Genomic DNA, 25,474 nt, shown 5'->3' on the forward strand with positions numbered 1-25,474 from the left:
TCACCCTAAACTCCCTCTTAGATGTGTGTATTCCTAAGTCAATTCCTTCGACTACTTTTTCATAACCACCCTGGTTTACTCCCAGATTATCACATCTAAAAAATGTAAAATCCAAATATTTTAAAAAGTTTAAAAAGTCTGGTTCGTGTACAGACTTGGCTAAATATTCCATAGCCAAGTCGAACTTTTTTCTTCTTAATTCTCAATGCTATGAGAATTATCTAATTCGTTGTAAAAGGCAATTCGCCCGAAATCCGAGACAGTTTTATAATTTTGTAAACTTGAAGCGTAAGTCTTCAACTTTGCCATCTTCTTTTTTTCTTGGGATGGATAAAGCTAGCAATGACACTGATTCTGCTAACCTCTTTGCTAATTTTTTCCAATCAACTTACTCTTCAGTCTGTCCCAATACTAATTCTTACCCTTATACTATTTCCTCCGCTAGTTCTATACCTCCCCCCATTATTTCACACTCCTCTCTCCTATTAGCTATAAACTCTCTAAAATCTTCTTACTCTCCTGGGCCGGACAATATTCCTAGTTGTCTACTCAAGGAGTGCAGTTCTTCCCTTTTCTATCCATTGCTAAAGCTTTTTAATCTATCCCTTGAAACTTCTGTCTTTCCATCTCTTTGGAAAGAATCTTATATCATTCCTCTTCACAAGAAAGGTGGGAAGTCTGATATACAAAATTACAGGGGCATTGCAAAACTGTCTGCTATTCCTAAATTATTTGAAAAAATAATCACTTCGAATTTGCAGCATTTCTGCAAATCAGTTGTTTCCCCTGTTCAACATGGATTCGTAAAGAATCGACCAATCTGCTTGAGTTTACTTCCTTGGTAAATGATGCTTTCCTTTCGAAAATGCAAACTGATGTCATTTACACTGACTTCAGTAAGGCGTTTGACTCTGTGCACCATGACATCTTACTTTTTAAACTTGACCGAATAGGTTTCCCTCTGTCCCTTTTACTTTGGATTAATTCTTATTTAAAAGGTAGGACCCAAAGAGTAATACTGAGGTTGACTACCTCTAAAAGGGTTCACGTTACTTCTGGTGTTCCTCAAGGTAGTCATCTTGGACCTTTACTCTTTACACTTTTTATAAATGATCTTCCTTCTGTTATATCAGATGCCCGTGTACTCATGTATGCGGACGATGTCAAACTTTTTCTATCATACACTAACCCCCTACATCATTCTCGTCTACAAGACGATTTGAACGCTATGCAACTTTGGTGTTCGGCCAATCAATTGCATCTAAATTGTTCAAAGTGTATGTTTATGACTTTTAATCGTACTACACCTTATCTTGTTAGTTATACAATCGACAATATCCCTTTGCAACGTATACTAACAGTTAAGGATCTAGGCGTTATTTTTGATTCTAAACTCTGTTTCAATCTTCATATAGATACCATTGTTAATGAGGCAAAAGGTGTACTTGGATTCATTAAACGATGGTCTAAAGAGTTTAACGATCCTTTTATAACAAAACTTCTGTACATCTCTCTTGTTCGCCCTATCCTTGAATACTGCTCTTGCATCTGGTCTCCACAGTATATCAACAGCCAGGATCGTATTGAATCTGTTCAGAAGCAATTTCTGCTTTTTGCCTTACGAGGTTTAAATTGGGACCCTAATCTTCGGTTGCCGTCCTACTCCAGCAGACTGCTTCTTCTCAACCTTCCGTCGTTAATCAACCGTAGGACAATTCTCGGTGTTGTCCTTCTACATAAGTTGATTATTGGCGACATTGATTCTCCTTTTCTGCTAGGGCGTCTTCAATTCTCTGTTCCGGCTAGACCAACCAGAAATTATCGCCCCTTATTACTATCTACGTGCACAACTGATTACGCTATGCACAATTCTTTTCGCGTGCTATGTAAAAATTATAATAGTTTGCATCACGTTTTCTCTACCGAACTGTCTCTACCCCTAATAAAATCGTTGCTTTCAGGATACCTTCGGGAAGTCGCTGACCATTCCCAGCTATGAGCAGGGGCATAGCTAGCCGGACAGGCTGAAAAATTTTCCCCCACCGTGTCGGTGATTTCCCAATACTTTTCTCTTTGTCCTATCCACTTAACACTCTTTATCTAACTTACATTGCTTTACTTTATTAACAATTTTCTTACTTTCTTTTTTCCTATTTATTGTATTTTCTTTATTAATTTAGCAAATTAAGATTATTTTTAATTTCACTTGAGATCACTTTTTTCCTACTTACAACCTTCTGCTTAGATGTAGGCTCTAATAGCGTCACTGACAAAATTAGCTGTGAAAAGGGGCACAGCTGGCCGGACTGGCAAATAAAACACCTCCATCGGTCGGTGATGCTATTTAGAAAATTGTATCCTTTAACTAGGCTTTTAGAATATACTTATATTGTACAACCTTTTGAATAATGAGGAAGACACTCGTTTTGTCGACCATTAATAAATAAATAAATAAAATAAAAAAAAAAAAAAAAAAAAAACAAAAAAAAAATAAGTCAGCACGTCAGTGCTGTTTTGTATCTTTGTTCAGAATGAATTTATTCACTTGTTATAATGTTCGCTTAGCCTATGGATATACATATATACTTATTCTGTTATTCGTTAACAGCTACAAAGAGAGGAAGAGTGAGTAGCTCGCATATGCCTGTATTAGTGAGCATATATATTGCCCACGGAAGGCGCTCAGACGGAGCGTGGGATATGCATCATAAGCATAAACGTACAGCTAGTGAGGCTAGTGAACCGCGCTGCGTAATATGAGACCGAGCCAATACATAATGTGGCTCTGGGCTCGTTTACTATATTATTGTTATTGTATGCAACAAAGTGCTGCATACTTTATGTTTAAGTACGGGGTATTATGTAAGGGCATATACGCACTACACCTCCCTTTTTAGAGAAATAACGTAACATTATGAATGTGTAGTTATTAAATGAACTTAATTATTGTGGGGTTTTTTTTTTATAAAAAATTGAAATTTTTTTTTATATAATAAGAAATTTTAAATCTTGGAGTATAAAAATACAAAATTATTTAGGGTATAAAAATTTATAATTCGTATATTTGTAAAAAAAAATTTTTTTTTTTTCATTCGGTTGATCAGGCCGTCATATATTTTTATTTTATTTTATTAAGAATTAAAAATTTGTAATCTATTCTTATGAACTTTTTGTTTTTTATCTTTACTATCTTTAATAAAAATGTTGTCATTATTTTCTATTTTCTCTACTATATATGGTCCTAAATATACTGGGTCTAATTTGTGCCCTGTTTCATTATAAGTACTTTATATCCTACTTTTAATTCAAAGTTTTTTGTTTTTTCGTCATATGCTAATTTCTTATAACCCTTAGCTTTTTCTAACATAATTCTAGCTCCTTTGTATGCTATTTCTAATCTAAACTTTATTTCCTTAGAATAGTCATCTAAATTATAAATAGGATCTATGTAATTAGTTTTGTTTAAATCTATGAACTGTTTCGGTAGTCTGCCAAATTCTAGTTCGTATGGACAATACTCATGCGTTGCTGATGGTGTCGTGTTGAAGCAATAAGTGAAATATTGAACCCAGACGTCCCAATCAGATTTGTCTGCAGAGATGTATGAACGAATGCATTCATTAAAAGTTCGATGACTTCGTTCTATTGTCCCTAATGTTTGATGATGATATGCAGTAGAGGTGAGATTCTTGATCTTCAAATACTTGCATAAGTCAGTTAAAATCTGGTTTTTATACTCTGTTCCCATGTCCGAGATGAACGTCTTCATTGGACCAAACTTGAGTATGCAATTTTCGAATATAGCTTTTGCGACATTATTTGCGATTTTGCTTTTTATTGGAATGGCTACTAAATATTTTGTAAGGTCGCATATTAATGTGACTATGTATTCATTACCATTTTCCGATTTGGGTAGCGGACCAACTGTATCCACTATCACTATATCGAAAGCATTCACAGGTGTTTCTGTGCGAGTCAGAGGAGTTTTTGTGTGCGTCTTTGTTTTAGACATTTGGCATTTTTGACATCTACGTACGTACTCTTTTATATGACGTGTCATATTTTTCCAGTAGTAGTGTCTTTTTATTTTCGCGAACGTTCTTGTTATGCCGCTCTGACCTCCTTGAATTGGGTCGTCATGGTATGAAGACAATATTTGTTGTATCTCTTTTTCATCTTTTATTTGGGTCACCGGCTGGAGTAGCGCTACTCTTAAAGATTTTAATATTTTATTGCCCATATTTTTAAAAGAATCTATTGAAACTGATTCAAAGATCTTTTCGCTCGGTGCCACCTTGAGTTGGCTGATTTTTAATGTACCGGCCTCTTTTTCGAGCCTTTTGAAGAACTGACCTAGGTCGAGAATTCCATTGGTATATAAATCGCTAACTTCAATTCTTGCGATAATTTTATTTCCATGTTTAAATAAACATTTAGATTCTGTTATGCGCAAGGTCACTACTTTTCGTACTTCATCATTTGTAATGACTTCGTGTACGTTGGGCTTGGATACATTTTTATGACTGCCTTGGCAGAAGTTCATAATTTTCTACTGTACAGTTTTTATTTTGTCTACCTTGTCGCCTGGTAGTGACTTTCAGGACTTTATGTTGCATATCTTTGAGTTCCTTTATATTAATACGCGAAAGTGCGTCTGCTACGAAATTATCTTTCCCCTTTAGGTATTCTACTGTGAAGTCGTATTCTTCAAGCTCTAGCCGCATGCGAGTTAATTTAGAGCTGGGATTAGTCATAGAAAAAAGATATGTCAATGGTCTGTGATCCGTTTTAATAGTAAATTGTTTGCAATAAATATATGGTCTAAAATGGGTAATTGCCCAATGAATTGCCGCTAACTCTTGTTCTGCTGTGCTCTTATTGCTTTCCCCTTTTGTAAATGAACGCATAAACTATTGGGAGCTGAATTCCGTCACGGTTCTGAGTTAGAACTGCTCCGCAAGCTTGTTTACTGGCATCTGTTATAATGCAAAATTCTTTGCGAAAATCAGGATATTGTAATAATGTGGGGTGCATAAGCTTTTCTTTAAGGTACTGGAATGCGTTTTGGCATTCACTTGACCATTCAAAAGGAACATTCTTTTTACATAATCTAGTTATGTGCCGTGAATAATCGGCGAAGTTTTTTATAAAACGACGATAATAATTACAGAATGCTACAAATCGTCTCGCGCTGTCCGCATCATGAGGGACAGGATAATTTTTGATGACGTCAAACTTCTTGTCATCTGGCAATACTCCTTTGTCAGTGCATTTGTGACCTAAAACTGTCACTTCATGCATGAAAAATGAACATTTTTCTGGACGCAACTTCAGGTTATATTTCCTACATACATTTAAGACATCAGTTAAGTTTTTAATCATGTGTTTTTCGAAACATCCTATCACCATTGAGTCATCCATATAAAGGAATGCCTGGGAAAGTTCTAAACCCGAGAATGCTATAGTCATCATTCTCTGAAATGAATTTGGTGCTATTTTAAGACCAAATGGTAATCGCGTGAAGCAATATGAGCCATTGCTCGTTGAAAAAGATTTTATATTTCTTGAATTTTCTTCAAGTTCAATTTGGTGGAAACCTGACATTAAGTCAAGGCATGAAAAGTATTTAGCCCTGTCCAGTTGGTCTAGAATATCATCAATTCTGGGGAGCGGGAATTTATCAGAAAGTAGTTTTTTGTTGATTTGGCGATAGTCAATTACTAATCGTCATTTCTTTTCTTCTGAATTTGGTAATGATTTTTTCGGAACTAACAAGAGTGGGCTGTTATACTCGGATACAGACGGTTCTACGATTTTGTCGTTTATTAATTTCCCTACTTGTTTTTGAATTTCTTTAACGTGCCTTTGCGGGCTTCTGTAGTTTTTAATATAAATGGGTTCATCATCTTAAAGTCTTAATGTTTGTTTATAGAAATTATTTGTCGCTATTGGTTCGGTTTCCAGTCCGAACACATCACTATACTTGGTGCATAATTCTGTTAGTTGACTTTTGAATTGTTCTGGAAAATTTTTTTTTAATTTTGAAAGTACTTGTTCGCTTCTATTTTCTGGAGTAGTGCTATGAATGTCGTAATCATTTAAATTTTCATATTGGATTTTGTTTACTTTGACCAATTGGTCGAAATTAGTTGTGTTTAGAAGGCGAATGTATACATGTTTGGATGCTGCTATTGTTGTTGGAAACATATATTCCATTATGTATTTCTTGATTAGGAACAAATATATAATCATTTACTGTATTAATCTCTATTTTTCGAATTACTTGGGATCTGGCTGGCAAGAGAACTGTGTTGTTGCCAGCACTATATGTTATCGGAACATGAATTGGATAATTTAAATTTTGAGGTCTAATTATAAACCAGTCTTCACTTGGTTTGAAATCTAATTGACAATTTAATTTTTTAATAAAATCAATGCCTATTATTCCATCACACGGTATTGAAAAATCAGAATCTACTAAATGAAATTCGTGTGGAATAATATATTTTGTGGATTGAAGTTCTATTGAAGTTGCTCCTTGAGATTTTATTACACCTTGACCTATGCCTTGGATGTTTATAATTTTTTCTTCTTGAATTTTGAAATTGTCTGAATTTATTTTTAAAAGTGAGATATCTGCACCAGTATCTATTAGGAATGTAAGTTTATTTTCAGTTGAATGATTATAAAAAGTGACAAATATATTAAGACTGTAATTGATGGAATGAACCTTTACATTTACTGGTTGTTTCCTAAAGGGTTCTGAGAGTTTTCCGGCGTATTTCGCGCCATTCTCACATTGTTACTATTATAACCTTGGTTGGAGTTACCTCGGCCTCTTCCTCTATTTTGGCCTCGTCTTCCTGCACGGTTATTGTAATTATTGTTATTGTTGTTACCGCCTCGGTTATAATTGTTGTGGTTGTAATTTCTGCCACGATTATAACCTCGGCTTCCTCTATTATTATTGTTTGCACCTCGTCGATATACAGGACAGTGTTACTTTGACCTGTTATCTCCGTGCAGCTATTGACAAATTTGGATACGGCATCATTCATATTTGTGAATGTGCCTGCCTGCATGATAAGTTTTACCTTATCAATCGAACAGTTTTGGGTCATAGCTTTTACAGCTGTTGTAGTGCTGTATTTGTTTGCAAGTGATTGGCTCAGACCTTCACTGATATAGGCGCCTTCAAGGGCCTTTAGCAGTTTTTCCACCTCTTGGGTGTATTGGTTAGCCGTTTTATTTTTCTGTTGCAAATTAAGAAGCTTAGCAGATACAACTTCTACCGATTCTCCTTTTACTGCATTTGATAGTTGCGTAATGATTGCAGCAATTGTCTGCTCATTACTTATCAAATTTCTCGCATGGCCTTTTAGCTTTGTTTTTATAAGGCTTATGGCCGTTAGCTCATGTGTGCCTTTTAAGGTTTCTAATAGATTCAAAGAATCTAGAAAACTTTGTAGATTTTCCGGCTTACCGTCAAACTCTGGTATCAGAGATGTGGCTAGCTTGATAAATTCTACAACTGTTTGTGCCATGTTTACTAATTTTGTATCTTCTATTTGGTCGTTTGTCAGTAGTGACTTATCAAATGTTACCGGTGTATTTAACACCGATGGAAGATAAAGCTGGAGATCATACTTTTTATTTTAGTTTACCAGATTATCCCTTAGACGCTGTAAAACGTCTGAAGTTTGGACTCTGTGTAAACTTGTCAGTTTATTTTGACACTCGGTAACTAGACTCCTGATTTCATTGTACTCATATACAAGGATCTCAGTATGTTTCATTATGATGGGTCTTAAAACTGGTGCGCTTTTATTAAGACGCTTGTATGATTGATCGAAATTTTCCCTATGCCGCTTTATCTTTTCTACTATTTGGGACCAGTCCATGTAAGCTTCCGCTACTTAAATATTTTATTTAAGCAGTGGCTTAGACCTTGTCTAAGTCGTTGGCTCGACTCATGTAACGCTTCCTCAGTGATTTTTTATGAAGAAGATAAATCTTCAGAAGGATGTCTACTGAAGCTATTACGAGTATTATTAGCAGTATGTTTGTTAACTGCACATGGAATGGTGTCTACGACTTCTACTACGTTAACTACATTGGCAGTGCTATCATCCGCCTTTGATTCTTTTCCCCTATATTCCTATATAAATATTCTTGCTTTTTGATTTGACTACTACCTATGCAGACGTACTAAAACAATTGTTGTCTGCCCTAGAATCGGATGCTCGTCAATAATTGTTTTTATTTTGACGTAGGGTAGTGTGGACAAGATTATTCCGCTCTCTATTTTAGAACATGAATAGAGTGGACTTGTCACTGTGCCGAATGTTTCTATATATTCGTATTCGAACTCATATACTGGTATGAATTCTCTATGCCTTTGCAAAATTTGTATGGCTCGCATACGAAAGTCTGTATAGTCGTTATATACCTTGTTAATCTTGTCCTTAATCATGCTAATTCTTGATCATAATTTTGAATTACCTAATGTGACAAACTGAACGAATTATAACTTTTTAATTTCCTCTTTTTGATATTAATATTCATATATTTGTTGTTTGTATCGTTCATTTGAGGTTTTAGGAATTATCTCAAAAAAAAATTTACAAATGCGTAATGTTAAATTTGTTTTTGTTTACTTTTACAAGACAAGTTGTTGTTTGTATCGTTCATTTGAGGTTTTATTACTATATTTATTGAATTTGATGCTTTTATTGTTTTACAAGTTGAATTTGTTTTCTTGTTTGTTTTCTGTTTAAAACGCATCTAAAAAATTTTTTTATTTACAATCTGTATTTTTCCTACCTATTGTTTCGATTGGCTGTACTGGCCAAACGTCTTGCCGGTCGACTCAATTGTCGTCGGGCATTACAATTTTTAAGTTTTATTTATTACTATTTAATTTAATATGTTGGTAATGTTTGGATTTAATAATGATTTCAGAAAAGCACGTGCTGGTTGACTTGGGTTTTTAGAATCAAGGTTTCAATATTTCTTATAACACAAAATACTACCTAGCATTTCGCATAGCTTTACGGGCTATGCTGCTAATCGGGCGGAAGTGTTTCCGCTCAATTTTACAACATTTTGTTTTTTTATATTTAATTAAAAGTAGTTAAGGATATAGCTGCAACTGTTGTTCATCGTTGCATCAGCTGGGCGTCGCCGGATGTGGCACGCTGATGCTCCCTCGTATGCGTAAGTGGCGGTGTGCCTCTCGCACTTATTCCGATGGCACAGCTTGTTGCGCTGGCGGTGCCGGTGCTGGTCTTCGCACAGGTGTTTATTTGTTGGTTGTAATGTAATGTTTGGAGGTGCTGGCTGTGCAGTGTCTGCACGTATATTCGCAGAAGGGGCTGTCGAGTGTACCTTCGCAATCCTGTGGGCACATTTGTTTTTCTTTTGGTAGGCTGGTTGCGTCAATGGGTGTAACTTTATTAGTTGTTTGGTTTATTAGAACTTTTATATTTGAGTGAGTAGTGGTGTTTGGTTTTCTCTGCTTAATTTCATTTTGCAGATAGTCAAGCTCATTTTGTAACTTCTGAGCTGTCGACCATGCGGGTGTTGGCTGTTTTGTGTATAGCAGCCACCTTAGGTGCGCTATTCTTTTATTAATTTTATTTTTTAAGCCACCGCGTTTATGAACCATAACACTCACTCTCTACTCACTCAGAATACGGGATGCCTCTCGTTGATCATGAAGTTCCTTTTTCAAATTGTATATTATACATGGCCTCTTTGTTGGCCATGAAGTTCCTTTTCACTTGGTCTACTTCCTCCAGGCAGGGATGCGTGACCAAGTCACGGTCGCCATGTAAAATGAGCACTTATTGTCAATGAAAAATAAGTCACCACGTCAGTGCTATTTTGTATCTTTGTTCAGAATGAATATACTTATGCTGTTATTCGTTAACAGCTACAAACAAAGGGAGAGTGAGTAGCTCGCATATGCCTGTATTAGTGAGTATATATATTGCTCACGGAATGCGCTCAGATGGAGCGTGGGATATGCATCATAAGCATAAACGTACAGCTAGTGAGGCTAGTCAACCGCGCTGCGTAATATGAGACCGAGCCAATACATAATGTGGCTCTGGGCTCGTTTACTATATTATTGTTATTGTATGCAACAAAGTGCTGCATACTTTATGTTTAAGTACGGGGTATTATATAAGGGCATATACGCACTACACCTCCCTTTTTAGAGAAATAACGTAACATTATGAATGTGTAGTTATTAAATGAACTTAATTATTGTGGGGTTTTTTTTTTTTATAAAAAATTGAAATTTTTTTTTTTATATAATAAGAAATTTTAAATCTTGGAGTATAAAAATACAAAATTATTTAGGGTATAAAAATTTATAATTCGTATATTTGTAAAAAAAAATTTTTTTTTTTTCATTCGGTTGATCAGGCCGTCATATATTTTTATTTTATTTTATTAAGAATTAAAAATTTGTTATCTATTCTTATGAACTTTTTGTATTTTATCTTTACTATCTTTAATAAAAATGTTGTCATTATTTTCTATTTTCTCTACTATATATGGTCCTAAATATACTGGGTCTAATTTGTGCCCTGTTTCATTATAAGTACTTTATATCCTACTTTTAATTCAAAGTTTTTTGTTTTTTCGTCATATGCTAATTTCTTATAACCCTTAGCTTTTTCTAACATAATTCTAGCTCCTTTGTATGCTATTTCTAATCTAAACTTTATTTCCTTAGAATAGTCATCTAAATTATAAATAGGATCTATGTAATTAGTTTTGTTTAAATCTATGAACTGTTTCGGTAGTCTGCCAAATTCTAGTTCGTATGGACAATACTCATGCGTTGCTGATGGTGTCGTGTTGAAGCAATAAGTGAAATATTGAACCCAGACGTCCCAATCAGATTTGTCTGCAGAGATGTATGAACGAATGTATTCATTAAAAGTTCGATGACTTCGTTCTATTGTCCCTAATGTTTGATGATGATATGCAGTAGAGGTGAGATTCTTGATCTTCAAATACTTGCTTAAGTCAGTTAAAATCTGGTTTTTATACTCTGTTCCCATGTCCGAGATGAACGTCTTCATTGGACCAAACTTGAGTATGCAATTTTCGAATATAGCTTTTGCGACATTATTTGCGATTTTGCTTTTTATTGGAATGGCTACTAAATATTTTGTAAGGTCGCATATTAATGTGACTATGTATTCATTACCATTTTCCGATTTGGGTAGCGGGCCAACTGTATCCACTATCACTATATCGAAAGCATTCACAGGTGTTTCTGTGCGAGTCAGAGGAGTTTTTGTGTGCGTCTTTGTTTTAGACATTTGGCATTTTTGACATCTACGTACGTACTCTTTTATATGACGTGTCATATTTTTCCAGTAGTAGTGTCTTTTTATTTTCGCGAACGTTCTTGTTATGCCGCTCTGACCTCCTTGGATTGGGTCGTCATGGTATGAAGACAATATTTGTTGTATCTCTTTTTCATCTTTTATTTGGGTCACCGGCTGGAGTAGCGCTACTCTTAAAGATTTTAATATTTTATTGCCCATATTTTTAAAAGAATCTATTGAAACTGATTCAAAGATCTTTTCGCTCGGTGCCACCTTGAGTTGGCTGATTTTTAATGTGCCGGCCTCTTTTTCGAGCCTTTTGAAGAACTGACCTAGGTCGAGAATTCCATTGGTATATAAATCGCTAACTTCAATTCTTGCGATAATTTTATTTCTATGTTTAAATAAACATTTAGATTCTGTTATGCGCAAGGTCACTACTTTTCGTACTTCATCATTTGTAATGACTTCGTGTACGTTGGGCTTGGATACATTTTTATGACTTTGCCTTGGCAGAAGTTCATAATTTTCTACTGTACAGTTTTTATTTTGTCTACCTTGTCTCCTGGTAGTGACTTTCAGGACTTTATGTTGCATATCTTTGAGTTCCTTTATATTAATACGCGAAAGTGCGTCTGCTACGAAATTATCTTTCCCCTTTAGGTATTCTACTGTGAAGTCGTATTCTTCAAGCTCTAGCCGCATGCGAGTTAATTTAGAGCTGGGATTAGTCATAGAAAAAAGATATGTCAATGGTCTGTGATCCGTTTTAATAGTAAAATGTTTGCAATAAATATATGGTCTAAAATGGGTAATTGCCCAATGAATTGCCGCTAACTCTTGTTCTGCTGTGCTCTTATTGCTTTCCCCTTTTGTAAATGAACGCATAAACTATTGGGAGCTGAATTCCGTCACGGTTCTGAGTTAGAACTGCTCCGCAAGCTTGTTTACTGGCATCTGTTATAATGCAAAATTCTTTGCGAAAACCAGGATATTGTAATAATGTGGGGTGCATAAGCTTTTCTTTAAGGTACTGGAATGCGTTTTGGCATTCACTTGACCATTCAAAAGGAACATTGTTTTTACATAATCTAGTTATGTGCCGTGAATAATCGGCGAAGTTTTTTATAAAACGACGATAATAATTGCAGAATGCTACAAATCGTCTCGCGCTGTCCGCATCATGAGGGACAGGACAATTTTTGATGACGTCAAACTTCTTGTCATCTGGCAATACTCCTTTGTCAGTGCATTTGTGACCTAAAACTGTCACTTCATGCATGAAAAATGAACATTTTTCTGGACGCAACTTCAGGTTATATTTCCTACATACATTTAAGACATCAGTTAAGTTTTTAATCATGTGTTTTTCGGAACATCCTATCACCATTGAGTCATCCATATAAAGGAATGCCTGGGAAAGTTCTAAACCCGAGAATGCTATAGTCATCATTCTCTGAAATGAATTTGGTGCTATTTTAAGACCAAATGGTAATCGCGTGAAGCAATATGAGCCATTGCTCGTTGAAAAAGATTTTATATTTCTTGAATTTTCTTCAAGTTCAATTTGGTGGAAACCTGACATTAAGTCAAGGCATGAAAAGTATTTAGCCCTGCCCAGTTGGTCTAGAATATCATCAATTCTGGGGAGCGGGAATTTATCAGAAAGTAGTTTTTTGTTGATTTGGCGATAGTCAATTACTAATCGTCATTTCTTTTCTTCTGAATTTGGTAATGATTTTTTCGGAACTAACAAGAGTGGGCTGTTATACTCGGATACAGACGGTTCTACGATTTTGTCGTTTATTAATTTCCCTACTTGTTTTTGAATTTCTTTAACGTGCCTTTGCGGGCTTCTGTAGTTTTTAATATAAATGGGTTCATCATCTTAAAGTCTTAATGTTTGTATATAGAAATTATTTGTCGCTATTGGTTCGGTTTCCAGTCCGAACACATCACTATACTTGGTGCATAATTCTGTTAGTTGACTTTTGAATTGTTCTGGAAAATTTTTTTTTAATTTTGAAAGTACTTGTTCGCTTCTATTTTCTGGAGTAGTGCTATGAATGTCGTAATCATTTAAATTTTCATATTGGATTTTGTTTACTTTGACCAATTGGTCGAAATTAGTTGTGTTTAGAAGGCGAATGTATACATGTTTGGATGCTGCTATTGTATTTCCAACATAAATTCCATTATGTATTTCTTGATTAGGAACAAATATATAATCATTTACTGTATTAATCTCTATTTTTCGAATTACTTGGGATCTGGCTGGCAAGAGAACTGTGTTGTTGCCAGCACTATATGTTATCGGAACATGAATTGGATAATTTAAATTTTGAGGTCTAATTATAAACCAGTCTTCACTTGGTTTGAAATCTAATTGACAATTTAATATTTTAATAAAATCAATGCCTATTATTCCATCACACGGTATTGAAAAATCAGAATCTACTAAATGAAATTCGTGTGGAATAATATATTTTGTGGATTGAAGTTCTATTGAAGTTGCTCCTTGAGATTTTATTACACCTTGGCCTATGCCTTGGATGCTTATAATTTTTTCTTCTTGAATTTTGAAATTGTCTGAATTTATTTTTAAAAGTGAGATATCTGCACCAGTATCTATTAGGAATGTAAGTTTATTTTCAGTTGAATGATTATAAAAAGTGACAAATATATTAAGACTGTAATTGATGGAATGAACCTTTACATTTACTGGTTGTTTCCTAAAGGGTTCTGAGAGTTTTCCGGCGTATTTCGCGCCATTCTCACATTGTTACTATTATAACCTTGGTTGGAGTTACCTCGGCCTCTTCCTCTATTTTGGCCTCGTCTTCCTGCACGGTTATTGTAATTATTGTTATTGTTGTTACCGCCTCGGTTATAATTGTTGTGGTTGTAATTTCTGCCACGATTATAACCTCGGCTTCCTCTATTATTATTGTTTGCACCTCGTCGATATACAGGACAGTGTTACTTTGACCTGTTATCTCCGTGCAGCTATTGACAAATTTGGATACGGCATCATTCATATTTGTGAATGTGCCTGCCTGCATGATAAGTTTTACCTTATCAATCGAACAGTTTTGGGTCATAGCTTTTACAGCTGTTGTAGTGCTGTATTTGTTTGCAAGTGATTGGCTCAGACCTTCACTGATATAGGCGCCTTCAAGGGCCTTTAGCAGTTTTTCCACCTCTTGGGTGTATTGGTTAGCCGTTTTATTTTTCTGTTGCAAATTAAGAAGCTTAGCAGATACAACTTCTACCGATTCTCCTTTTACTGCATTTGATAGTTGCGTAATGATTGCAGCAATTGTCTGCTCATTACTTATCAAATTTCTCGCATGGCCTTTTAGCTTTGTTTTTATAAGGCTTATGGCCGTTAGCTCATGTGTGCCCTTTAAGGTTTCTAATAGATTCAAAGAATCTAGAAAACTTTGTAGATTTTCCGGCTTACCGTCAAACTCTGGTATCAGAGATGTGGCTAGCTTGATAAATTCTACAACTGTTTGTGCCATGTTTACTAATTTTGTATCTTCTATTTGGTCGTTTGTCAGTAGTGACTTATCAAATGTTACCGGTGTATTTAACACCGATGGAAGATAAAGCTGGAGATCATACTTTTTATTTTAGTTTACCAGATTATCCCTTAGACGCTGTAAAACGTCTGAAGTTTGGACTCTGTGTAAACTTGTCAGTTTATTTTGACACTCGGTTACTAGACTCCTGATTTCATTGTACTCATATACAAGGATCTCAGTATGTTTAATTATGATGGGTCTTAAAACTGGTGCGCTTTTATTAAGACGCTTGTATGATTGATCGAAATTTTCCCTATGCCGCTTTATCTTTTCTACTATTTGGGACCAGTCCATGTAAGCTTCCGCTACTTAAATATTTTATTTAAGCAGTGGCTTAGACCTTGTCTAAGTCGTTGGCTCGACTCATGTAACGCTTCCTCAGTGATTTTTTATGAAGAAGATAAATCTTCAGAAGGATGTCTACTGAAGCTATTACGAGTATTATTAGCAGTATGTTTGTTAACTGCACATGGAGTGGTGTCTACGACTTCTACTACGTTAACTACATTGGCAGTGCTATCATCCGCCTTTGATTCTTTTCCCCTATATTCCTATATAAATATTCTTGCTTTTTGATTTGACTACTACCTATGCAGACGTACTAAAACAATTGTTGTCTGCCCTAGAATCGGATGCTCGTCAATAATTGTTTTTATTTTGACGTAGGGTAGTGTGGACAAGATTATTCCGCTCTCTATTTTAGAACATGAATAGAGTGGACTTGTCACTGTGCCGAATGTTTCTATATATTCGTATTCGAACTCATTTACTGGTATGAATTCTCTATGCCTTTGCAAAATTTGTATGGCTCGCATACGAAAGTCTGTATAGTCGTTATATACCTTGTTAATCTTGTCCTTAATCATGCTAATTCTTGATCATAATTTTGAATTACCTAATGTGACAAACTGAACGAATTATAACTTTTTAATTTCCTCTTTTTGATATTAATATTCATATATTTGTTGTTTGTATCGTTCATTTGAGGTTTTAGGAATTATCTTAAAAAAAAATTTACAAATGCGTAATGTTAAATTTGTTTTTGTTTACTTTTACAAGACAAGTTGTTGTTTGTATCGTTCATTTGAGGTTTTATTACTATATTTATTGAATTTGATGCTTTTATTGTTTTACAAGTCGAATTTGTTTTCTTGTTTGTTTTCTGTTTAAAACGCATCTAAAAAATTTTTTTATTTACAATCTGTATTTTTCCTACCTATTGTTTCGATTGGCTGTACTGGCCAAACGTCTTGCCGGTCGACTCAATTGTCGTCGGGCATTACAATTTTTAAGTTTTATTTATTACTATTTAATTTAATATGTTGGTAATGTTTGGATTTAATAATGATTTCAGAAAAGCACGTTAGTGCTGGTTGACTTCGGTTTTTAGAATCAAGGTTTCAATATTTCTTATAACACAAAATACTACCTAGCATTTCGCATAGCTTTACGGGCTATGCTGCTAATCGGGCGGAAGTGTTTCCGCTCAATTTTACAAAATTTTTTTTTTTTATATTTAATTAAAAGTAGTTAAGGATATAGCTGCAACTGTTGTTCATCGTTGCATCAGCTGGGCGTCGCCGGATGTGGCACGCTGACAGGTGTTTATTTGTTGGTTGTAATGTAATGTTTGGAGGTGCTGGCTGTGCAGTGTCTGCACGTATATTCGCAGAAGGGGCTGTCGAGTGTACCTTCGCAATCCTGTGGGCACATTTGTTTTTCTTTTGGTAGGCTGGTTGCGTCAATGGGTGTAACTTTATTAGTTGTTTGGTTTATTAGAACTTTTATATTTGAGTGAGTAGTGGTGTTTGGTTTTCTCTGCTTAATTTCATTTTGCAGATAGTCAAGCTCATTTTGTAACTTCTGAGCTGTCGACCATGCGGGTGTTGGCTGTTTTGTGTATAGCAGCCACCTTAGGTGCGCTATTCTTTTATTAATTTTATTTTTTAAGCCACCGCGTTTATGAACCATAACACTCACTCTCTACTCACTCAGAATACGGGATGCCTCTCGTTGATCATGAAGTTCCTTTTTCAAATTGTATATTATACATGGCCTCTTTGTTGGCCATGAAGTTCCTTTTCACTTGGTCTACTTCCTCCAGGCAGGGATGCGTGACCAAGTCACGGTCGCCATGTAAAATGAGCACTTATTGTCAATGAAAAATAAGTCACCACGTCAGTGCTATTTTGTATCTTTGTTCAGAATGAATTTATTCACTTGTTATAATGTTCGCTTAGCCTATGGATACACATATATACTTATGCTGTTATTCGTTAACAGCTACAAACAAAGGGAGAGTGAGTAGCTCGCATATGCCTGTATTAGTGAGCATATATATTGCTCACGGAATGCGCTCAGATGGAGCGTGGGATATGCATCATAAGCATAAACGGTCAGCTAGTGAGGCTAGTGAACCGCGCTGCGTAATATGAGACCGAGCCAATACATAATGTGGCTCTGGGCTCGTTTACTATATTATTGTTATTGTATGCAACAAAGTGCTGCATACTTTATGTTTAAGTACGGGGTATTCTGTAAGGGCATATACGCACTACACTATAGTACATTAAGATATACCATAGAAAATTTCATGAAGATCGGTTAAGAAACACATGTTTGCGGCACCAGCGCAAATTCCAAGAATATCTGTATGCATGTACACAAACATTTATGCGCGGCTGCTTCGTATTTATCAACAGCATTATAATTGCGATTGTATTCTTGTCTATGCTACTATTTTAATTGATTTTCATCTGACTCATACTCGATTATTAGTGCGGTTGGTGAGTGGAGGCGATGGCAAGTGGTGTGGTTAGTTGCGAGTTCGAACCCTGCCAAGGGAATTTTTTTTATACCCTGAGCCCATTAAACAATGGATAAAAAGGGTATATAGTACTTGTGCAAAATGTAAATGTATATAACAGGCAGAAGCAAATATCACCGACCCCATATAGTATTGTAATATAATTACTAACAGACAATTTTATCTGGAGCGTCTGCTCTTCAGTGTTTCTCTATTCGGAATGATTCTTATATATTCGTGCTGGGTTCAGCTAACCCGAAACACGCAATGCTTATATCTATGTTTTAAATTTATGTGTAAGTATATTGTTGTATACATGTGTATGCAGAAGGCATATATATGTTGTGTATATCTTGACCACTTGAGCTGCAAAGTGCATGCTCAGCATTCCATCGCGCTGCGATCGGCATGTATATAAGTGGTGGATCGTATGACATATGCGCTGGTGTGTTTATATGTTGTGTGGTCTTTTGGGTATTTGTATATTTATGATTATGAGTGTCACAATGTATGTACGATCCCAGGTTTCGGTATAACGCAAATGTTTTTTATTGATTGTGGAATTTACTTAAAAGAACATGAATGCGGCTTAGATGTAGTTTCAATCTTTTAGGAGTTACAAAATTATACGTGCGTGCGATGCTTATGAGTTATTGGTATCGACTGACTCTAATTCGTTTACATTCTGTAAACGTTCGAGCGACTTCTGCTAATTTACATACCACACGATCAGAACCGACATCCACTACGTGTTTGACGTTGATTATCATATCCTAAATTTTGCTGTCCTGACGGACAATTCGCCTCGGATTGGTCAAGCCATGGTTTCATAAACTCTGGCACTGTCAACGTCTTACACGGGCCTTCTGTATCTGCCATTTTTTCTACCTCATACCTTCCGTGATTATTTACCTTCACAACTTTATACGGTCCGAGATAGTTTCCCTTAAGTTTTAAGCCTGTCCCGTATTGTGTACGCCTTATAGCTACCATGTCATTAACTCGATATTGTCTGTCTGGTTTTCTCTTAGAGTTAAAAGCCTTTTTATTTTCTTCTTGTATTTTCCTTGTATTTTCACGAGCTTCCTCTCTACATTTTTCACCTTCCTCGTCGAGCTCTGTAATTAACGACTGCTTCACTAATTCTCTTAAGTTCGGCTCACTACTTATACGCATGTGCATTCCAGTTAATAACTTGAAAGGTGAGACTTTAGTGCTTCGCGGCTCTACGCTATTTATGATTTGTTGAACTTTACTCAAGTGTTTGTACCAGGCACCGGCATCTCCTAGACTAAACCTCGATAGCATCGGTACCACATTTTTGTGCATGCGTTCTACCTGCCCATTTACACGCGGAACTTCAGTTGCAATCATTAAATGGTGAATATTACGCTTTTCACAATATTCACTGAATAAATGGGACTTGAATGCAGCGCTTCTATCTGAAACTATTCGTAAAGGATTACCAAAGTTTGTAGCCTGTACTTCCAAGCTCTTAATGACTTCATCTATACCTGTGCTTCGAGTAGAGTACAACCAAACATATTTCGAGAATGCATCAACCACCACAAAGATATAATTGTACAGCTTTTTGGTTATATCCATTGTCCTTTCGCCCTTATCTATAGGCGTTAAATACTCCTCTCGCTTTCCAAATTTCTCGTTAACAATAACGCACTCTATACAACTGTCAACAATTCGTGCTACTTTGTCCTTCAATTTCGGAATTAAATACGATCTCTCAACTAAGTCCTGTGTATTTTTTGCAGAAAAGTGACCTTGTTTGTGCGCCTTCAATATAATCTTATTTTCCATTTGGGGTGGTACTACAATGAGCTCTTTATTTGGGTCCTTAAATAAAACTTGATTTTCTATGTAATAGTCTTTATTCTTTTTCATTGTCATTCTAAATGTATTACAATCCGTGACTATTTTGAATTTTATTCCCAACAGATAAACACGCCATTTAGTTAAGGATTCTATAATAGCAAGAAATTCGAGATCGTAAGCTGGGTACTTTTCTTCGCAAGGTTTATTCTTACGACTCATGTACTGAAATATAACTGCCCCATAGCCCCATTTCTACGCATCTGTATGTATTTCTGTCTCTAAGTCCGGACTATATAACTGCAAAACAGGTTTGCTGGTCAGGGCAAACTTTATCTGCTCAAATGCAACCTGTTATTAATCATTGAATTCAAACTTGGAGTCCTTGTGTAACAAGTCGGATAGTGGTTTAGCAACAACAGAATACCCCTCAATAAATTTCGGAAATATGACGATGATGATATGAAATATACGTTGAATAGCTTTTTTATTATAATTTGTATTATAATTTTGTCGTCAAATGTGTAACGCATAGAAGGAGACATCTCCGACCCCATAAAGTATATATATTCTTAATCAGCATCAACAGCCGAGTCGATATAGCCATGTCCATCTGTCCGTCTGTCCGTCAGTCTATTTCTATGCGAACTAGTCCCTCAGTTTTAAAGCTATCTCAATGAAACTTTGCAGAACTCCCTCTTTCTGTTGCACTCAGCACATATGATGTGCTGGATCGGACCACTATATCATATAGCTGCCATAGGAATGATCGGTCGAAAATTAAGTTTTTGTATGAAAAAACATTTGTCTTTCAAGATATCTTGACCAAACTCGACATTTATTAGTTTTACTATGCTCCTCATATATATGCAAAATCCTATTAAGATCGGACCACTATATCATATAGCTGCCATAGGAACGATCGGTCGAAAATTAAGTTGTATGAAAAAACATTTTGTTTATCAAGATATCTTGACCAAACTGGGCATTTACTATTTTCCCGGTTCTTCTTAGATAGGGCCAAAGAACTATGAGCATTATGAAAAGGTTGGGTCTGCAAGGGTATTAGATCTTTGGCGTGCCGAAGATAGCCCTTCTTTCTCGTTATCTGTTGGGATGGAAAAGTTAGCTACTGCCTCAGTCTTTTCATTACTTGGCCTAATTGAGTCGTCTTTAATTATGTATCCCATAAACTGTACTTTGTCTCCAACAGCTGGCACTTGGTCCAATTTATGCGCAATCCATTTTTTGCAGCCACCGTACATCGTTGTACACCCTCGTTTATATCCTGACTTGGAATGATGACGTCATCCATGTATACAACTGCGTCATTACTCTTAACTAAGTCAAAACAGCCATTATGAATCGTGTAAATACTACTGGAGAGTTTGAAATTCCAAACGGTACATACAGAAACTCATATTGACCGTTCTGAGTAACAAAGGAATTGTGTTTTTGCGAGTCTTCATCTACTGGGACGTGAAAGAAGCCATTGGCTATGTCAAATGTTTTAAGCACCTTTGCACCTCGAAGCTTTTATAATACTGTGTCCATGTGTGCCATTAGATAATTATCTCAAACAATTTTTTCGTTATGTTTCCTGTAGTCGCAACATAATCGTTTCTGCCCATCTTTCTTTGCAACCAAAACCGCTGGAGAGGCAAATTCTGATACGCTCGGTCTAATATTCTTCTGCTATGTGCTATACTGGAACTTCGTTATTTAAAATTATTTTCATTTTGACAAGCGCATTCACGTTGCGGCTAATAACTTTGTACCATATTCCTAACCTTGCTTTCATACTTCTGACTGAGATGATACAGATTCAAATTATCCGTAATTTCTCCATTCTCTGTACCTGTTATGCAAATACCTTAAAATTCCGAGAGCAATTCTGCTCAAGAAGAACGTAGCCTCTGATCTTCCGGCTTCCTATCAATTTTAACGTTATTGTCGACGATTCGACGAATAAACTGCGTTCCGTTTTTAGTGACCTGCATGTCAATATGTTCAAGAATAGTTCTTCCTTAAATTGCTTCAAACCTAATGTCCTCATCTTGAATAACGTGGAACTCTATCTGCATTTCAATCTTGTCAATGGTGACGGATATGGTAATGCTTCCGAAGGTTAGAACTCGACTTTCCCCGTTACCTGTTAGACATTTTTCAAGGCCACTTACTCTTAAATTTCCAAGTTTAAAGAATATACTTCTGCGAAGTAAACACAAATCGGCACCTGTATCAACAAGGCCTTTAAATTTTACATCTGCATACAAGTTAATTCCAGTTTATTAAACGATGAAAAAAATATAATTTTTAGGGAAGCAAGACTTCCTTTATTTTATGTTAATTTGCAACTGAATAAACTTAAATCAATTCTAGCCATAGTAACCTGTGGCTTAGCGGCGTTGGCAGCGGCGTCGCTGCTGATGTTGTTGGCCCGTTGGGCAATTCTTCTTGGAATTTTCGGCGGTTGCCAGTCGGCGCGTGGAGGAAATGGCACAGACACCAAGTCAGCATTTTGCTGCACTTCTTATGAGGTGTTGCAATGCTTCTTATTGGGGCTGTATGAATTTATTTGTTGTTAACTCTTCCCCCTTTAATTTATGCTTGTCCTCAAGCGATCATCAGAAGAAAGGTATGTTGTTGAACCTGAGGTTGTTGGCATCTGTATTTTGTATTTGGATATGTGTTGGTTCTTTTTGGGTCTCTCTTGTTCTTTGTTCAGTTGCAGTATTATATTTTTCTTATTTTTCTTCATTACGTGTAATACACAGGTAAGAAGGATGGCAACTGTGAACAGAGTTATGAAACTAACTCTATTTGCTATAGAGTGCGTCTGAAGTTTTTGCATGTTTTTTATGTTGTTGATGTGCAATTCTTCTAATGCTTCCAGAAAAGAATCTTTATTCTTTCGTTTTCTATTGGGGTTATTTGTATTGTGGGATTTCCTGGGGTCATGACGGTGACCTCTAGGTTGCTGAACTCTTGTTTGTTGATGAAAAGGGTTTCGTTCCAGAAGTTAATCATATAGGTGCCTCTCACGCGTTTCTTCTCTTCTTGCCATCTAATAGTGCCGTTGAAGTCGTTCACTAGTATAAGTCCATCGTCGATTTCCTCGATCTCCGGGATATGATCTACATTGCTAAAGCCACAGAGCGCTTGCTCTCCACTAACTAACTTAGGTATACAATTATTAGTGTTCAAGCTTACAATTTTTGATTTGTTACAAATTTTAATATTATGGTATCTTTTACAATTGTTGTTTATGCCATAGATTGTTTTATTACAATGAAACAGTTCGTTAAATTCTAAATTTATTATATTGTTGTTTTTGACTACTGGCTTTATTATAGAATTTTTGCATTCTATTTCTTCTAAATTTGGAATTTTTACAATATAAAACAGAGTGGTTCCATTTTGCAAAATGGATACATCTGCGAATTCTAGCATTTCTTCAATATTTAAAGGTGGCGTGTTGCTTTTAATTAAAATTATCGTTTACTATCTCTATTTCTTTTTCGCCAAGTAGGAATTTTCTTATTAAATTCAATTTCGCCCATTGTATGGCGTACTTAATATTAATTATTTCTTCTTTTATGAGCTTAATTTGATTTTGTAAGCTAATCGCTATCTCATCACTTATGAGAGATTCCTTTCTTATGCTATTGGTTAAATCGTTTGAGATTTTCGTGAGTTTATTAATTCGATCTTCTAATTGACTGTTTATGATAAGCTGTTTATTGTCGTTTTCTATAAGTTTGTTTATGTTGTCAGTAAGCATTATTAAGTCGTCATTGTCCGGGCTACCGGCTACATACTTCCAAGCTGTGCCTATAATGTTGATCGCTCTAGTCTTTCGTTTATGGAAAAGTGATATTGTGTCGAAAGTGACAATAGCTTGCGTTATTTCGTGACGTAAAGTGTAAAAAAGGAGATTATCTAATGTGTTTTTAATCTGTTCTAGCTCTATGACTTGTACGATTCGTGTTGTCGATGTCTGTAGTTTCCCTATTCCTATTAGAATTGTAATTGTTTGTACGTCTATGTAGTTAAGAATTTCCAAGTGTCCATCTATTGCTTTTATTGTCATCATTAATAGGAATCTGTAATTTTTATGTATTTTTTATATTGCTTTTATGTATTATTTTGTCAGTTGTTGTTAGTACGGTTGTGCTTCTATTTTCTTTAACTATTTCCTTTTTGTATCTGGGTGACAGTTTGGTTCCCAATCTGGTATTGACTTTGACGAATATTTCTTGACCAGGTATGTAAGTGCGTATGTCGTTACGTTTTTTGTTATGATTCTGCATGTCGGTCGATTGTTTCTGTTTGAGTCTGTCAATGTTCTCCTTCCTAGCTTTTTCGTATTGGTCTGGGTCCGTAGTCACGTTTCTGCCGAAGAATATGTCTAATGGTCTCTTGTTAGTTGTCGAGTGTATAGTGTAGTTGTAGTCGTATATTGATTTGTTAAGTAGTTCTTCGAATGTTCTGTGTTCCTGTTTTCTTTTGTTACATCTCATAATATCTGATAGTGTTGAATAAAATCTTTCTACCTGACCATTCACTGCGCTTTTGTAGGGTGGTGTTTTATAAACCTCTATATTTAATTGGTCCTGCATCATAAAAGTGATTGAGGCTGAATTAAGGGATTTTTCGTTATCTATTACAACGGCTTTAGATACGCCAAAATAAAAAAGGATTTCATGAAGTGGTTTTTTAATGTCTTCTATTGCCCTAGATTTAATTATTCGTCCCTGAGCTAATTTCGAAAATTTATCTACTGCCGTTAGTACTAAGTTTTTTTCTGTCGTGTATATGTCGATGTGGATTGTGTGTCCTGGGTATTCGGGGATTGGTGTTTCCTTGAGTTTTGGGTTAGTGGGATGCCTATCGTATTTTTCTTCTTTACAAACCTGACACTGTTTGACTAATTCTGTTATTCGTTGCTTCATTTTTGGGAAACAGAATCTTTCGGACAATTTCATTTTGTTTTCTAGTGCGTTGCGGTGGGCTCTGTTGTGTGTAACCAATATCTTCTCATATTGTTCTGTTTCATTTGTTAAATCTTTTACTTGAGACTGTGTGAATCTAATCTTGAAGTTACTAAAATGATGGGGATATATCTGCTGAATTTGGTTCATTATTTCTTCTGAGGTTATTATTCCGTTTATTACGGATGGGTTTAGATGAGCTTTCAGTATTTGCGTAAGGTCGTGTTCTGAGAAATTTGGTCGAGTAATTGTATGCCTGTGGAATGTTGGAAATGGGATATGGAATTCGTAATTTGTTTCGTTGGCTCTACTGAGAAATATCTGGTTTTTGAATACGTTAATTGGAGCTTCTATGCTCGGAATTAAGTTGTGGCTTGAACTGTCTTCACTGTGTTGGGTGGAGGCTACTGATCCAATATTATTGATCACAGGGATACGTGAATCGGCTACAATGTTATCCCTACCTGGCTTATAGGGGAGTCCGTAATCAAACTCTTCTAGGTAAGCTTTCCACCTCTTTATCCTAGCGTTGCCGTTCCAACTGCTAAGAGAGTGGGTTAAGGGTTGATGGTCGGTGTATATTTTTACACTCGCTTTACCGTAGAGGTAATTCTTGAGGGCTTTTAAGGCCCAAATTATTGCCAACATTTCCCTTTCATTGGTGGCGTAGTTCTCCTCTGTTTTAGAGAGAGTCCTAGAGAGGAAACAAATGGGTTGCTTGTTCTGGGATAGGACAGCCCCAATAGCAAAGTTGGATGCATCTGTTGTCAGATGAAATTCTTTGCTGAAGTCCGGGTAATGGAGTATTACCTCATTCGAAACTAGGCAATTTTTTATTTTATTGAATGCTTCGATTGCTTCTTCGTTGAGATTAACGAGCTTTTTAGCTGATTGATTTTTGGACACGCG

General features: G+C 35.8%; 1 protein-coding gene across 1 annotated transcript in view; it reads right to left on the minus strand.

The window, feature by feature from the left end:
* Window positions 1-6,794: 6,794 nt before the first annotated feature.
* Window positions 6,795-25,474, minus strand: part of LOC138911584 (uncharacterized) — a 34,225-nt gene continuing 15,545 nt past the window's right edge. The window contains exons 2-3 of the mRNA XM_070210969.1: window positions 14,162-14,584; window positions 6,795-7,253 (exon numbers count right to left, since the gene is read on the minus strand). Coding sequence (XP_070067070.1) covers window positions 6,795-7,253; window positions 14,162-14,584 — 882 coding nt within the window. The remainder of the gene's footprint in view (window positions 7,254-14,161; window positions 14,585-25,474) is intronic.

The sequence above is a fragment of the Drosophila virilis genome, unplaced genomic scaffold, assembly GCF_030788295.1.
Source record: "Drosophila virilis strain 15010-1051.87 unplaced genomic scaffold, Dvir_AGI_RSII-ME tig00001642, whole genome shotgun sequence".
NCBI classification, from domain to species: Eukaryota; Metazoa; Arthropoda; class Insecta; order Diptera; family Drosophilidae; genus Drosophila; species Drosophila virilis.